Source organism: Manis javanica, chromosome 11, assembly GCF_040802235.1.
Source record: "Manis javanica isolate MJ-LG chromosome 11, MJ_LKY, whole genome shotgun sequence".
NCBI lineage: Eukaryota > Metazoa > Chordata > Mammalia > Pholidota > Manidae > Manis > Manis javanica.
In genome coordinates, this window is record NC_133166.1 from 23,075,740 (window position 1) to 23,094,057 (window position 18,318).

At 36.3% G+C, this 18,318-nt stretch overlaps 1 protein-coding gene and 1 pseudogene across 5 annotated transcripts in view; one reads left to right on the forward strand and one right to left on the reverse strand.

The window, feature by feature from the left end:
* NUP98 (nucleoporin 98 and 96 precursor) overlaps nt 1–18,318 on the reverse strand; it is a 129,022-nt gene that overhangs the window by 72,973 nt on the left and 37,731 nt on the right. For all 5 annotated transcript variants that reach the window (XM_073216059.1, XM_073216057.1, XM_073216058.1 and 2 more), the window contains 2 exons: nt 15,610–15,702; nt 10,503–10,643 (listed from right to left, as the gene is read on the reverse strand). In XM_073216059.1, the coding sequence (XP_073072160.1) occupies nt 10,503–10,643; nt 15,610–15,702 (234 nt within the window). The remainder of the gene's footprint in view (nt 1–10,502; nt 10,644–15,609; nt 15,703–18,318) is intronic.
* Nucleotides 324–10,496, forward strand: LOC140844373 (large ribosomal subunit protein eL21-like; annotated as a pseudogene).

Sequence of the window (18,318 nt, forward strand, 5' to 3'; positions counted from 1 at the left end):
GCAGCAACATGGATGGAGCTGGAGAGTATTATGCTCAGTGAAATAAGCCAAGCGGAGAAAGAGAAATACCAAATGATTTCACTCATCTGAGGAGTATAGGAACAAAGGAAAAACTGAAGGAACAAAACAGCAGTGGAATTACAGAACCCAAAAATTGACTAACAGGTACCAAAGGGAAAGGAACTGGGGAGGATGGGTGGGCAGGGAGGGATAAGGCGGGGGAAGAAGAAGGGGGGTATTAAGATTAGCATGCATGGAGGGGAGGGAGAAAGGGGAGGGTGGGCTGCACAACACAGAGAGGACAAGTAGTGACTCTACAACATTTTGCTAAGCTGATGTACAGTAACCGTAATGTGGTTGTTAGGGGGGACCTGATATAGGGGAGAGCATAGTAAACATAGTATTCTTCATGTAAGTGTAGATTAAAAATTAAAAAAAAAAAAAAAAAAGAAAGAAAGAAAGAAAAGGGAGATTACTCCTTAACAGGATAAAACTATTGGTAAATCAAAGATCAACGCATGCTTTAAATATCCTTAATGTTGATCACTTAAAGGGTGTCAGATGATCAGCTATGGAGGTACTCTTTTCTGATAATATTCCTTTCTCTTAATAAAAAAAAAAAAAAGCTGTTCCTGTGTGCTGACCTCCAATGAGTTCTGCACAGTGGTATAGAGGGCATGTCAAAGTGTGGGCAAAGGGTCTGTTTGTTTCTATGCAGAAGATCAAGGCCTAGCTTGGATACCCAGAAAATGAACTAAGATACGAAAGGAGGAGGAGCTTCCGGCATCAGCACTCTCTGGAGGACTTGTGCAGGGGGATGATCATCAAAAAGCCTCCACAGGGATCCGGATGATGCTGCGGTTGTGGCTGCATCCAGCCCACCGTCTCCTGGACTTGCCATAGGAATGAGGAGGGAGATGTCTAGGCTGGCATGTGCATACAGTGAGACAACGAATTTGACCGGATCTGTACTGTTGGAACTCAACCAGGAGTTGGGAGGGGTGCAAGTTGTAGCACTCCAAAATCTCATGACTATAGACTATCTATGGTTAAAAGAACATATGGGATGTGAACAGATCCCAGAAATGGGCTGCTTTAATTTGTCTGATGGTTCAAGTATAGTTGGACAATATCCATCATATCATAGATAAATTTTCACAAATGCCTAGGGTGCCTAAATGGTTTTCTTGGCTTCACTGGAGATGGATGGTAATTATAGATTTGCTTTGTTTATGTCACCGTATTCCTTTTATGTTAATATGTGTGTGCAAATTAGTTAGTAGTTTAAAACCTATACATACTTAAGGTACTATACAAGAAGATATGTCAAAGAAATAATCAATCCTCCCATGTTTCCTTCATATTCTACATCTATAGCTTTTCTTCTTCCTTCCTAATTACAACCCTTAAATAGAATTCGTGCCTCATATCGAATTTACCGAGTATCATAATTCCTCCAGGTGGTAAAGATACCTCGAGACAAGTGCTGGCATAGAAGCCACAGGGCATAAATCTACAAAGAAGTAAAAAGCTAACCTCTGCAAACAATATGGCTTCTCTCTCACTTACCAACTTTACATTTCCGTGTATGGCCCTGGAAGATGACTGGTTAGCCAGAGACGGGTAAGATTCCTCAAGGGAGGAACAACCTAAGACAGGCACAGTCGCAGGGGGGCCATCAGGTGAGAATTTGGGGATCAACAGAGGTGAGGCTCAGAACCTCACCCCCCCTGCTTTGAGAGAAATCTTCTGCATCCGTGGATGTCTTGCTGCCCTTGTCTAGCCTGGATTAATACTTAGTCCATAGGCACACACCTGATCATCTGATCATCTACATTTGCCTTCTTACATCACTAAACTATGTTTTCTACCTTTATCTTGCATCTACCTACCACTTCAGCATTTTATTGAAAATAAAAATATTAATAATAGGAGAAATGTAGGATCAACATATAAATCAAGTACAAAAATAAAACAAATATTCATATTTTACCTGATTGTTTATAGGTCATAATGCATGATCAAAACCGAAAGTTTCTGTGATGAATGCCCTTGTACTGTTCACCATGTAAGAATTTATTCACTATGTAAGAATTCGTTCACCATGTAAGAACTTGTTTGTTATGCTTCAGAAGATTGGAGACTGACGAGAATTACGCTTGAGATGGATTAATGATTGTACATTGAGCGTTGACCCCCCTATACTGAATTTTATTGTTGTTAACAACCATTTGATCAATAAATATGAGAGATGCCTTCTCAAAAAAAAATATATATTTTTTTCATTATGTTTAAAAAAAATATATTTTTTTTCATTATGTTTAAAATAAGACTAAAGCCAAAATACAGTAAGATAATCCACAACAAACATTCTGAAAATTTTAATACACTAGGGGAAAAACACAGTAGCAGCAACAGTTACAAATGCAGAAGAGACAGTTTACAGCTGAAATAATGAAAAAGGGGCAGATCCACCTTGATCAGATTAAGCTTTCTTAAAATCATATATAATCATTAAATATTAAAACACTGTATGATGATATGTAAGGATAGCGTGCAAATTTGCTCAGGATTGTGAAACCAGAGGAGCTGTCAATTTCAAGAGCACACAGTAGTTTTCCAGCCAGAACCACCACCTTCCAGTAATTTGCCAGAATGACCAACACAAAGGGGAAGAGGAGATGCACCTGCTCTATGTTCTTTAGGCCTTATAGAAAACAAAGAGTGTTCTTGTGGCCACATAATTGTGACTCTACAAGAAAGGTGATAGTGCAGACACCAAGGGGAAGCGCACTGTTCAAACAGGAATGCCTTACAAATGTTACCATGGCAAATCTGGAACAGTATACAATGCTACCCAGCATGCTACTAGCCTTCTTGTAAACAAACAAGTTAGGGGCAAGGTTCCTGCCAAGACAATTAATGTATTAAGCATATTAAGCACTCTAAGAGCTGGGGATATCTTCCTGCAGTGTGTGAACAAAAACAATCAGAAAAAGAAGGAAGACAAAGAGGAAGATACTTGGGTTCAACTGAAGTGCCAGCCTGCTTCACCCAGAGCAGCACATTTAATGAGACCAACTGAAAGGAACACGAACTGTTAGAACCGATTCCCTATCACCTACAGGTGATATTGAAAGCACTCAGGAAGAAATAGCTCATGCTTATATTCAGGAGATGTTTGCATATGTTGTCTTCTAAGAGGTTTATGATTTCATGACTTACATTCAAGTCTTTGATCCATTTTGAGTTTAGTTTTGTGTATGGGGTTAAACAATAATCCAGTTTCATTCTCTTACATATAGCTGTCCAGTTTTGCCAACACCAGTTGTTGAAGAGGCTGTCATTTCCCCATTGTATGTTCATGGCTCCTTTATCATATATTAGTTGACCATATATGCTTGGGTTTATATCAGGGCTCTTTAGTCTGTTCCATTGGTCTATGGGTCTGTTCTTGTGCCAGTACCAAATCGTCCTGATTACTGTGACTTTGTATTAGAGCTTGAAGTTGGGGAGCACAATCCCCCCAGCTTTATTCTTCCTTCTCAGGATTGTTTTGGCTATTCTAGGTCTTTTGTGGTTCCATATGAATTTTAGAATGATTTGCTCTAGTTCATGGAAGAATGCTGTTGGTATTTTGATAGGAATTGCATTGAATATGTAGATTCCTTTAGGCAGGATGGCCATTTTGACAATACTAATTCTTCCTATCCATGAGCACAGGATGTGTTTCCATTTATTGGTATTTTCTTTAATTTCTCTCATGAGTGTCTTGTAGTTTTCAGAGTAAAGGTCTTTCACTTCCTTGGTTGGGTTTATTCCCAGGTATTTTATTTTTTGTTGCAGGTGTGAATGGAATTGTTTTCCTGATTTCTCTCTGTGCTAGTTCATTGTGAGTGTATAGCAATGCCAGATTTCTGCACATTAATTTTGTATCCTACAACTCTGCTGAATTCAGATATTAGATCTATTGGTTTTAAAGTGGATTCTTTAGGGTTTTTTATATACAATATCATGTTATCTGCAAACAGGGACAGTTTAACTTCTTCTTTGCCAATCTGGATGCCTTTTATTTCTTTGTTTTGTCTGATTGCCATGGCTAGGACCTCCAGTACTATGTTGAATAGAAGTGGGGAGAGTGGGCATCCTTGCCTTGTTCCCGATCTTAAAGGAAAAGCTTTCAGCTCCTTCCTGTTAAGTATAATGTTGGCTGTGGGTTCATCATATATGGCCTTTATTATGTTGAGGTACTTGCCCTCTATACCCATTTTGTTGAGAGTTTTTATCATGAATGGATGTTGAATTTTGTCAAATGCTTTTTCAGCATCTATGGAGATGGTCATGTGGTTTTTGTCTTTCTTTTTGTTGATGTGGTGGATGATGTTGATGGATTTTCGAATGTTGTACCATCCTTGCATCCCTGGGATGAACCCCACTTGGTCATGGTGTATGATCCTTTTGATATACTGTTGAATTCTGTTTGCTAATATTTTATTGAGTATTTTTGCATCTACATTCATCAGGGATATTGGTCTGTAATTTTCTTTTTTGGTGGGGTCTTTGCCTGGTTTTGGTATTAGGGTGATGTTGGCCTCATAGAATGAGTTTGGGAGTATTCCCTCTTCTTCTATTTTGTGTGACACTTTAAGGAGAATGGGTATTATGTCTTCTCTGTGTGTCTGATAAAGTTCCAAGGTAAATCCGTCCGGCCCCGGGGTTTTGTTCTTGGGTAGTTTTTTGATTACTGTTTCAATTTCTTTGCTTGTAATTGGTTTGTTTAACTTTTGTGTTTCTTCCTTGGTCAGTCTTGGGAGGTTGTATTTTTCTAGGAAGTTGTCCATTTCTTCTAGGTTTTCCAGCTTGTTGGCATATTTTTCATAGTATTCTCTAATAATTCTTTGTATTTCTGTGGTGTCCGTAGTGATTTTTCCTTTCTCATTTCTGATTGTTTATGTGTACAGACTCTCCTTTTTACTTGATATGTCTGGCTAGGGGTTTATCTATTTTGTTAATTTTCTCAAAGAACCAGCCCCTACTTTCATTGATTTTTTTTTCTATTGTTTTTTTCAACTCGATTTTATTTATTTCTGCTCTAATCTTTATTATGTCCCTCCTTCTACTGACTTTTGGCCTCATTTGTTATTCTTTTTGTGGTTTTGTTAATTGTGAGTTTAGACTGTTCATTTGGGAGTGTTCTTCTTTCCTGAGGTAGTCCTGTATTGCAATATACTTTCCTTTCAGCACAACCTTCATTGCGTCCCACAGATTTTGTTGAATTATTGTTGCCATTTGTCTCCATATATTGCTTGATCTCTGTTTTTATTTGGTCACTGATCCATTGATTATTTAGGAGCACGTTGTGGAGCCTCCATGTGTTCGTGGGATTTTTCGTTTTCCTTGTGTAATTTATTTCTAGTTTCATACCTTTGTGGTCTGAGAAACTGGGTGGTACAACTTCAATTGTTTTGAATATACCAAAATTCTTTTTGTGGCCTAGTATATATCTATTCTTGATAATGTTCCATGTGCACTTGAGAATGTATATTCTGCTGCTTTTGGGTGTAGAGTTCTGTAGATGTCTGTTAGGTCCATCTGTTCTAATGGGTTGTTCAATGCCTCTGTGTCCTTACTTATTTTCTGTCTGGTTGATCTGTCCTTTGGAGTGAGTGGAGAGTTGGAGTATCCAAGAATGAATGCATTGCATTCTATTTCCCCTTTTAATTCTGTTAGTATTTGTTTCAATATGTAGGTGCCCTGTGTTGGGTGCATAGATATTAATAATGATTATATCTTCTAGTTGGATTGACCCCTTTGTCATTATGTGATGTCCTTCTTAGTCTCCTGTGAGTTTCTGTGTTTTGAAGTCTGTCTGTTATAAGTAGTGCAACTCCTGCTTTTTTGTATTACTTATATGAAATATCTTTTTCCATCCCATCACTTTTAGTTTGTGTATGTCTTTGGGTTTAACGTGAGTCTCTTTGGGTTTAACGTAGGCAGTGTATAGATGGTCTTGTTTTCTAATCCATTCAGTGACTCTATGTCTTTTGATTGGTGCATTCAGACCATTGACATTTAGGGTGATTACTGATAGGTATGTACTTATTGCCACTGCATGCTTTAGATTCGTGGTTACCAAAGGTTCAAGGTTAACTTCTTTACAATGTAAGAGTCTAACTTAACTCACTTAATATGCTATTACAAACACAATCTAAAGGTTCTTTTTTTCTCCTCCTTTTTCTTTATATATTAGGTATCATAATTCTGTACTCTTTGTCTATCCCTTTATTGACTTTGGGGATAGTTGATTTAATTTTGCATTTGCTTAGTAATTAACTGTTCTACTTTGTTTACTGTGGTTTTATTACCTCTGGTGACAGCTATTAAACCTTAGGAACACTTCCATCTATAGCAGTCCCTCCAAAATACGCTATAGAGATGGTTTGTGGGAGGTGAATTCTCTCAGCTTTTGCTTATCAGGAAATTGTTTAATCACTCCTTCACATTTAAATGATAATCTTGCTGGATAAAGTATTCTTGGGTTCAAGGTCCTTCTGCTTCATTGCATTAAATATATCATGCCACTCCCTTCTGGTCTGCAAGGATTTTGCTGAGAAGTCTGATGACAGACTGATGGGTTTTCTTTTGTATTTGATCTTTTTTCTCTCTCTGGATGCTTTTAATAGTCTGTCCTTATCCTTGATCTTTGCCATTTTAATTACTATGCCTTGGTATGTCTTGGTGTTGTCTTCCTTGAGTCCCTTGTGTTGGGGGATCTCTGCACCTCCATGGCCTGAGAGACTATCTCCTTCCTCAGATTGGGGAAGTTTTCAGCAACTCCCTCCTCTTCAAAGACACTTTCTATCCCTTTTTCTCTCTCTTCTTCTGGTACCCCTATAATGTGAATATTGTTCCATTTGGATTGGTCACACAGTTCTCTCAATATTCTTTCATTCTTAGAGATCCTTTTTTCTCTCTGTGCCTCAGCTTTTTTGTATTCCTCTTCTCTAATTTGTATTTCATTTATCACCTCCTCCGCCATATCTAATTCGTTTTTAAAACTTTCCATTGTATGTTTCATTTCTGATACTGTGTTCCATAATGATTGGATCTCTGACTGGAATTCATTCCTGAGTTCTTGAATATTTTTCTGTACCTCTATGAGCATGTTAATGATTTTTATTTTGAAATCCATTTCAGGAAGATTTATGAGGTCTATTTCATTTGGATCTTTCTCAGGTGGTGTATTCATAATTTTACTTTGAACCAGGTTCCTTTGGAGTTTCATATTTGTATATGGTGCCCTCTAGTGCTCAGAAGCTCTACCCTCTGGAGCTCCTCAGCCCCTGAAGCAATGTCAGGGATTGCAGGGGAGCAGTATTGGTGCTAGGGTGGGGGAGGCAAGATCTGTTTCCTGCTTTCCAGCTGCTATGCCTGTCTCCACGGCCAAAACCAGTGAGTTGAGCACACAGGTATAAGCCTCTATGCTTTGCATTTGTAGTTGCTGTAGACGGGGCTTCCCTTTGGCTGGCCTAACGCCAGGGCAAGGTCTGCCAGTCAGAGCCAGGTGGGGCTGGCCGGGAGAAAGGGGCAGTAGGCTGCATCACGGAGGGGGTCCTTGGAGCTGTGAAACCAGCCAGGGAGCTGGAGTACCTGAAGATCATGAAAGTTCCCAACCTGCTGTGCAGAGTACATTCAGACAATTTTGTCTACCTGTCCTTTCTCCTGAGTAGTAAGCTCTGTGCAATCTTTGCCCCTTTAGCAGCCCTCTTGCTATTAAGACGTCTTTCAGACTGCCCGCCTTTCTTTTGTCCCAGAGCAGCCAGATATGGATCCATGCTTTCCACAAGTGGCTGGAATCTCAGTCTCTCCAGGTATTCTGCCTTTCTTAGCTTTCCAACCCCCTGATCATGAGAGTACCATGAATGCACCATGAAATGTAGATTTGTGCTCCCAGCGCAGATCTCCGGCTCTAGGTATTCAGCAGTCCCAGGCCTCCACTCCCTCCCTGCTCTGTTTCTCTTCCTCCTGCTGGTGAGCTGGGGTGGGGGAAGGGCTTGGGTTCCACCGGGCCATGGCTTTGGTAAGTTACCCTGTTCTGTGAGGTTTATTCTTTTCTCCAGGTGTATGCAGTTTGGCGCCATCCTCTTTCCTGTTGCTCTTTCACGATCAGTTGTATTAATTATATTTTTGTATTATATGTGGTTTTAGGAGGAAGGCTCTCTCTCATCTCTCACACTGCCAACTCCCATGTGCCATAAAGCTGATTCTTATGTTCAGAGATCAAAAGGAATTCTGATTCACCTTCTCTCCCTCCAAAGACCTAATTAAAATCTATGGTTAAAACAAAAATAAACCTATATGAAACACAATAACAAAGAATGGGAAGGTAGCAAGTGAACAGATGAGAAAATATAATTACTAGGAGAAAGAGTAGAAAGAGGAGTTATAATGCAGCACAGAACAAACTATAGAGTATAGTGAAAGGGAAATAGAGCCAAAAATGGAGCATACCTGCCCTGGGATTCAAGAACAAGTTTGGGGAAATGACACAGAAAGTAGAGAATCAGTGCAAAATATTACAGACAACTACACACTGTCATCCTAATTCCTGAAGTTCAACAGATAAATCAAAATAACCAGTGTGCCTCTGATGAAACCAAGTTAATGTATGAAAAGAACAAGGCAACTACCTTAAAGTGAAGCTTTCTGGTAACCAAGATCTACCCATATACATAAGTTACCAATGAGCCTTTAAAATTTTATTCTTTAATATGAATGGTAAAGACCACTGAGCATTAAAGAGTAGGATCACAGCAAGAACAATCCCAAAGATATAAGGAACAGAAGAATCCTAAGAAAAAAAAAACCACTTTGAATGCCAGTTGATAAATTCAGTTTCAAGGCAGAACTGCGTCTAAGAAGCAGATCTTGAAAAAGGAACTTTCAGGGAATGAGAAAGGATTCTTAGAGGCTAAAAATAAAAAGATAAAAAGATGATTTATAATAAAAAATCTATAAAGTAGAAGCAGAGCTTAAAATCAAGCATGAAGATAAAAAAGGTCTAAGCAAATCACTGAAATTTCAAAACTAAGGAACAATCCTAAATGCTTGTGGGAACAGGGGAAACAAGTCTCAAAAATCAGAAAAAACAAGACTTTTCATCAGTAATGCTTAATGGAAAAAGGAATATAGTCGAAGCTCTGAAAGTAAATTATTTTCATACCAGAATTCCATAACATTAAAGTGTGAGCAATAAATGAAGTTATTTTCAGATTTCTAAGTAGTCAAAGTTTACCTTTCATGTATACCTCTGTTGAAAATACATTTCAGAAATTCAGGATATAAATAAAGAGGAAAAATGCATATCCAGGATGCAGCAGTTCCTACCGAGTAGATTTGAAAGAAATATCCCAGAGCAATGCTGAAGGCCTAGGGAATAATCAGAGTCCACACTGTTGCCGGAGGACATTTTATCTAGGGTAAAAGAATTCTGATACCATGTTTAAGAAGTTGGACTAGTTTAGGAAGATGGTAAGGGCTGGTAATGCAAGGAGAAAAAAATAACTAGAAATTCCAGGAGAAAGAAAAAGCTGTATAAGAAATATACTGGGCTGGGCAGCAATGTTTTCATAAATGTAATAAAATGCCATGTTCATTTGTAACTTAAGATAGTAATAGTTATAGGGCAGAACATGTCATCAACTTTATCAATATAAAAATATAAAGATGGCAAAGGAATAAATGAAGTAAAGAGAAAGATGGGGAAGGGCACTAACACCCTTACTTGACCAAAGGGACTCAAGAAATACTACCTGTTAGTTGACAGAACAAGAAAATGTTAAGGACACAGCTTAAACTTGCTTTATGCTTCTCAAAATGTCATATATAGATCATGATAGTACAGGACACTGATTTAATGGTAGACACTTCTTTTCCTCCCACTCTCTATCTCAGTTACTACTCTACTCATGCCAGGTGATTTTGTTTTTTATTTCCAGTAGAACTTAGTTTTCTTAAAAACAAAAAGACATTTAAGCTAAAAAGTAATTTAAGTCAAATAATAATAAAGGTGGCAGGAAGATGTTGCAAAAACTGGGAAGGGGTATTTAAATAAATGAAAACACTTCAACAGATTTAACTTAAGAGAGTTAGTAAGTATAGCTATATTGGAAGAAGTGACAAGTGAGTGAAATTTTCATCTACAATTAATTTACTTAAGACTTAATAAATCAAAACATATCAATTTAATCACATCATTTAGAGACATGAACTTAACCATATACCAGATGAAAAGCCATACAAAACTGGTTTCTCTGGGGGACTAGGTCTGGGAGTGCGGAAGCAGGTAAAGCCAGGATCAATTACATGCCCTTCTGCACCACATGACTGTTTAAAGATGTGCATTAATGTATTGCATCGGTATGGGTAGAAAATCAGGTTAGCAAGTGAGATACTGGCAAGAAATAAACTGAGCAAAGCCTTCTAAAGTGACTGACACTTACCTACTGGGGCCTGGGGGGCTCCAAAGCCCAAAGTGGCTGTCGTAGTATTAAATCCAGGGGCCCCAAAGGCTCCTGTACCAAGAGGCCCTCCGATCTTAGGTTGGTTGTTCCCAAATAAAGATGCCTGTCCAGCACCAAGAGCTATGGAGACAAGAGGAAAGAAAAAGCACCACAGAAGATCCTTTGAATGTTATGCCAGAGGTCAGTTACTTAAAAATATAATACATTTGGAAACTTCAAAATGACCATTCATTTCAACAAAAGAGCTAATACAGTAATGCTAACTATATGCTAGGCACTGTACTGATTCCATTATATACATCAAAGGCAAAATATTTAACCTCTCTGTGCTTCAATTTCCTCAACTATAACATAAGACAATAATACATAGCTTAGATACATATCTAAGATTAAAATGAATATACATATTAAGCATTTAGAAGAAAGTAGGAAATATTATCCCCATTTTATAGATGAGAAAAGAGTTTAGTAATTAGTTCAATATCACAAACATTAATAAATGGTGAGATTGGGGTTAAAACCTGGGTCATCTAACAATACAATGAGCACTCATAACTGCTATTCTGTAGTAAAACAGGGGTTGGAAGAATTAAAAAACACTCAGTTCTCCTTAAATTTCAGTGTTGCAAATGAAAACACTCAACTGAATGAATCACAATGTCATCTTTTTGATTAACATATAGGTTAAACTATTAAAAACCAAAGCCAATACATCTTTGAATAGCAAAAAGTAACACTTTCAAGTATATTATCTCATGAAAACTACTTTGGGCAAACTTTTGCTTTATAAAAAGCTAATGTATTACAAGTAATGACTCATTAGTATCTTACTATGCTGATAGATAGTGACTGCAATTGGGTGTGGGGGGTACTTGATAATATGGGTGAATGTTGAAACCACAATGTTGCTCATGTGAAACCTTCGTAAGATTGTGTATCAATGATACCTTAAAAAAAAAAAAAAGCTAATGCTTATAATGAGGTTACTGAACAGATTCAAGTTTCAGTATGAATCAGACTGGACAGATTAAGAACTTATTTTCATCAGGGGGAAATCCGTTGCATAGGCATAATGTTTTAAAGTCTAATGAATCTTGCTTACGGACCTTGTTGTTGGCAGCAACTTAAAATATGTAAAATGGGGAATTTCATTAAGAATAAGCTTTGGCATACATTTAAAAAAAATTTCCACTCCCTCTTCCTCAAAACACTATTGACAATCTGGAAGGTCCTTTTAATATATCAATGCATCTTGTCAGAGAGATGGTTTACCAGGAAAACGACTTCAAAAATGTATTTGGAAGTCAAAAATATCAAATAGAAACTGCTTTGAGATTACAAAAAGGATAGTAAGTTTATATTCAGAGAATCCATACAAGTTAGTGAGGACGACTACTCAACGGACAAAATATTCCATGTCCAACTTCATTAATAACAAGAAGGCAACAATGTAGTGATGGTATTACTTCATCTTATAATGCCCAATTTTGAGGATAAGACTTCTTTTAAAGTCCCAAACCATTAGAAAAACTAAAATTATATTACTCCTTAACGGACACAGCTTACAGCATTTCAGGATTTTTAATTTTTTCAGGAAATGAACACTTCCTTACCTGCCCACCCCCCAAAATTAGGTGAAACCCTAATATATAAAATGGATAACTTCTGTTCTGGATGGGTATGTATTTCCCTCACTTTGCAGCAGCCATAGATGAAGAACCATGACAGCCTGAAAATTACCATACCTCAGTAACCCACGAAAAAAATTACATGGCACTGGGAGGTTCATGTGATCTAGAAAGGGACTACTAAAAATTTACCTGCCTGCATACAGCTGCAGTTTACTGATGGATAAATGCTAGGACATGCTGATATATGATAATGTCAATTTATGAAATGTGTTGTATTTATAATTAACTGTAGGAGTCATAAGAAACACATATTGAGGGAAGGGGACACCATGGTAGAAGCCCTAGAAACTCTAAGGATATGCAAGGAAAAAGTGAAAATGAAAATATTCTTTTGAGATCTTCTAATGAATGTTAGAATTTAATTTTATCTATGGTAGCTTTTAGCTTTGGATATATTTTTCTATATATATCTTAGTATAATAAACTTTACTAGATGTACCCTTAATTACTTACTAATTTTTAAGAACTAAACTTCTAAATATTACTAACTACCAAGAAAATGACATACTACTGATAGTGCTAATGATAGTTTATTAATATATTACTGTAAAACAAGAAACTGATATACCCGTGATTTACTGAGTGTTCCTTAGTCTGAGTACATACTGTAGGGAGAGGGAGCAATCACACATCAAAGGATAACAGAAAAAATTTTATACTAAGATTGATGGTTTAAATCTAAGAGTACACAAAATAACTTAGTTGTAGTTGAACAGTTAATATTTCTGTAGTCAACTACTCATAAAGTACCCGAGGTACATGAAGTGCTCGGTGATTCTAACATTCTCATTTCCTACCCGCTGCTACTGCTGCTAAGGCAAGGGGGGGAAATCTTCATCAGCCCTTCAAAAATCCCTTGCTTTTGCCCACACCAAAGCCAATTTTTAGCTTTTAGTTTACATAGACAAAGTGTGACTGAGGAATGTATAACAGCAATAAAAATGAGATTCATTGTAAAGTAGAACTACTTAAGGAGAACTGAATATATTCAAATTAATAAAAAGACTGATATTACATTATTGTGGAATAGAAGACAATAGCATCAGAAGAATTGTTGACAGGATTTTTTATAATCTTGGACTAGAGGACAAGGCATTGCTAATCATTAACCTGCAAGACCCAGAAGCCAAAGAGGAGAGAATGACAATTTTGACCACATACAAATAAAACTTGTACATAAAGATACTATGAACAAAAGTAAATGCTAAACATAAAGACTTGGTAGAAATATCTGTAAGAGACATTGGAGTAACATCTTACCCAGGGCATTAGGTTTACAGTTCATAAACTGTCAAGACTTAAAACTACCCTTCAAAAACCCCTTGCTTTTGCCCACACCAAAGCCAATTTTTTCTTTGGATTACAAGAGAACACTGATGTTAGATGGTATAATCTCCTTAAGTTTAGAGATCACACTGTACAAAAAACTAAAATTTAGTTTTTATTTGTTGCAAAATTTATGTGGTAGAAATTAGATGGTAAAGGGCCCAAATGAGACTCTACCACACAAAGAATTAGTATCTATGGTATATAAAGCACACTCAAAAATAAATTAAAAAACAATCATCAAATGTTGTAAATAGGGAATTGAAAGGTTCAAATGGTGAGTATATATACATAAGGATTTCCTTCACCAGTAATCAGTGAAGTGCAAATCAGATTATACAAATTTCAACTATCATGCATGCAAAGATAAAAAGACCCAACAATATGGAAAGGGCATGGAAAAATGAACACTTTAATATAATGTGAGCAAAAATGCAAATTGGCCTTCTCTTAGGAAGGCAAATTAATTAGCAAGATTGACCACATTTCAAAATACGTGTATCTTCTGGCAACAATTCCAATTCTAATTATCAATCCTATAGTAATAGTATCACATACAAAATTCTGCAACAAAGATCTTCATTATTGCACCGCTAATGCCATCAAATAACTCAAATGTCCATCAACAGGGAAAAAGTTAAATGATAGTGTGCTATATGTATATACATATGTATACCACAATTGGATACTAAACAGTTACTTTTGAAGACTGAGTTAGATCTATCTATCTATCTACCTACCTACCTACCCTACCTATCTATACTGACCAAAGGAAAAAAATGCCCCAAATGTCACAGGAAATGAAAAAATACAGAATACTATGTAAGGTAGTTGATTTCAGTTTGAAACATTTTTTTTACTGTAGTACACAATATGAAATACACTGAGACCCAAAACACACACATGCATAACTTAAACAAAAGTTAAATAAAATGACACTTGGCCTTGTTAAGTAAAATGATTTTTTAAATTCTAGTTCATTTCTTTAAAATGCTCACTGCAGCCCACTACATTAATATTCCAACCAACTAATGTATCTCAGTCTTTGGTTTCAAGAACACTTAGATAGATACAGTTTCTATTTAAGGATGAAATATTCTACATGTAAAACACAGATGGGCATGTTTGAAAAATATATACAAAGGGGGCTGACAAGATACACGTCAAACTTTAAATAGCTGTTACTTCACAGCTGAAAGAATTGGCATTGTTGATTCATTTAACAAGCACTTTTTCCACTTTAAAAAGAAAATGAAAATAGTTCAAAGAGTACAAAACGAGGTTCTATTAAAAGGTAGATGGCAGAGAAATGATCAGAGCACAGAAGCAAAGACAACTAACTCGACACCAGAAGCAGAGACCATAAACATAAATGGTTTGTAACTCAACGACCACACCTACAGGCAAATGAATTGAGAAAGTAGGCAAAATTGTATGTTTAAACAACCTTACTGAACTGTACTGAAGCACTTACTCATGACCACGACCGCCACCCTCCAATTGCTTAAAATAGCTGGGCAGACAGAAGGGTCAATGTCTTCAAAGGCACTGAAAAATTAATTATCAACAGGAGGCACAGAGACAAAGGCATGATATTTTGGCTCTATATCAAGGTAAAATAATGGAAAGTTATGCATAAACCTTGCAAAACTTCAGAGTACTTGTTAATTACTTCAGCTTGTGCTCCGTCTACCGTTAGGGTAATAAAGCCTACTTGATAAACAGTTCAATGTCTCAATTCCCTGTTATAAAAGTAGCACAGGGGAACTAAAAGTTAATAATATTATCATATTAACAAGTCTCACATTAAATACTGAAAATCTCAGACAGATCAAGACTTTCAGAGAACAAACTTTTTGTGTAAATGGAGTATTTAGCCACTAAAATGAATATGTCAATGTTTTAAACCTGGTAAAGCGTAACTGCTGGGAATGTCTTATAAAACCATTTGTAATCATGAAAATCTAGGTCTCTTATTTCCAGGCATATGATCAAACAGAGGTCTTTAGTTTCAGCAATTAGAAAACTAAGTTGTATCACTTCCTAAATCTTTTGGTACAGTTCCTTACCTGTTCCAAATCCTGTACCAAGCCCAGTTCCCAAAGTCCCAGGTCCTGGTTTACTTCCAAAAATACTATTCCCACTGGTATTCGTGCTGAAACCTAGAAGGACAAAAGAATAAGTGGACTGTACTTTTAGCACAACTCTCAATTTCCTGAACAAGGGAATTTAAAACAAAGCAGACTGACCCTGAACATTACATCTTTTCATGAATTCATGCACTTAGTACATCTTTTCTTCAACTGTGTTAATAGCTTTGCCACAAAAATGGAGTACTGTCTACTCAAGTGCAAATAATATTCTTTAAAGAAAAAAACAGATAATGCAGTTGGAGATATTTTCTCATTCTGAGTTAAAATTTAACCAGAAAGGATCTTCCAGTTCCCTAAACAGCAGAAAACAAGATACTTGTGAACTACCTCAAACCCACAGGAGGGAAATAAGTCCCAGCTTACACTGTTTATACCACACATTTCCTCCGATTCTTACTGACAAATGTTTATCAACTCTGTTATTTCTAAACAGTTTTTTAAATTAAAATTAAAGATTATTAATTAATAGTCAATTTACGAAAAAGGAGCCAAGAATATACAATGGAGAAAGGATGGTCTTTTCAATAAACGGTGCTGGAAAAATGGATAGCCATATGCAAAAGACTGAAACTGGATCCCTACCTTATACCACATACAAAAATTAAATCAAAATGGATTAAAGGCTTAAATGTAAGACATGAATCTTATGTAAAACATAGGTGGTAAGCTCCCTGACATTTCTCTTAATGACTTTTTTTGGACCTGACACCAAAAGCAAAGGTAACAGAAGCAAAATAAACAAGTGGGACTACATCAAACTAAAAAGCCTCTGCACAGCAAAGTAAACCATCAGTAAAATGAAAAGGCAACCTACCAAATGGGATAAAATATCTGCAAATCATGTATCTGATAAGAGGTTAATATACAAAATACATAAAGAACTTATACAACTCAATGGCAAAAAAAAATCTGATTAAATATTGGGAAGATTTGACTAGACATTTTTCCAAATAGATAAAGATGGCCAACAATGATACTTAAAAAACGATGGCCAATAGACACATGAAAAGATGCTCTAAATCACTGATCGTCAGGAAAATGAAAATGGAAATCACAAAGAGATATCACCTCTCAACTGTTAGAATGGCTACTATAAAAAATATAATAAATAAATATTAGCAAGGATGTGGAGGAAAGAGAATCCTTGTGCACTGCTGGTAGGAATTTATGGTGCAGCTTCTATGGAAAATATGATGGTTCTAGTACTTCCACTTCTGGGTATTTATCCAAAGAAAATGAAAAAATTAACTTGAAGAGATACATGCACCCCCATGTTCACTGCAGCATTATTTAAAATAGCCAAGATATGGAAACAACCTAGGTGTCCACTGATGGATGAATGGATACACACACACACATATACACATAGTGGAATATTATTCGGCCATGAAAAGGGATTAAATCTTTCCATATGTGACAACATGGATGGAACATTATGCTAAGTGAAATAAGTCAGAGAAACACAAATACCATATGATTTCACTTACATGTGAAATCTTAAAGTAAGAAACAATAAAATCCCACAAAACCTGAGCTCACAGATACAGAAAACAGAATGGTAGTTACCAGAGGCAGGGGGTGGAAGATAGAAGAAATAGGATCAAAAAGTACAAACTTCCAGGTATAAAATAATTAAGTCATGGGGATGTAGAATACAGCATGGTGACAATACTTAATAATACTGTATAGAATATGTCAAAGTTGCTAAGAGAGTAGATCTTAAAAGTTCTCATCACAAAATGTAAATTTGTAACCATATATGGTGATGTATGTTAACTAGACTTATTGTGGCTATGTATGCAAACTGAATGTACAGAAATACTGAATCCTTATGTTGTTACACTACACCTGAAAATAATATATAACTTCATGCCAATTATACAACCCCCCAAAAAAAGGCAGCTAAAAATAAGATATTTATGTATACAAATAGTTTCTTAACTGTTCCCTTAACCACATACCATGGAAGAAACACTTATTTATAACCCATCATCATCTTACCAATATCTAAAGGATCTTTAACATCTTTGAACTGCTGCTCTCAAATTTAAAGATGTGTTGTTTATAAATTCAGACACTATCATATAGTCTATGTATCATATATAACTTAAACTAGTTCCTGTCAGGAAAAAAACTAGTAAGAAAATGAGCTGATGACTCTGAAAAATGACTTAAGAATCTGGCAACACCAAGGGTGGCAGGTATCCCAACCTTTAACTCTGTGGATTAATCACCACCAAAATGAAACAAAATCCCATACTGGGTAATGTTCCAAATCTTTGTATAACATTATTTCACTTCCAGATTTTTATATGACTTTTTTCTAAATCAGAAGATTATCTCTGCCATAAACTCAAAGATTACAGCTTCCCAAAAAAATAGGAACATCAAAGAAAGCATTACTTAGATCTGGATACCTCAAGGGTAGTAATGGAATAAATTAGCTCTAGAGTAAAACAAAACTTCCCACCCAGCAAGCCTCATCTGACTAGCAGGTAATCCTTCCTTTCGGGGATCCACTTACTTGTTCTTTGTCATATAACAAACTTTTAATGAGCACCTACTCTATGCCAGGCACTAGGTCAACAATGGGTATTAAAGAAATTTAATGACAATTCAAATTCA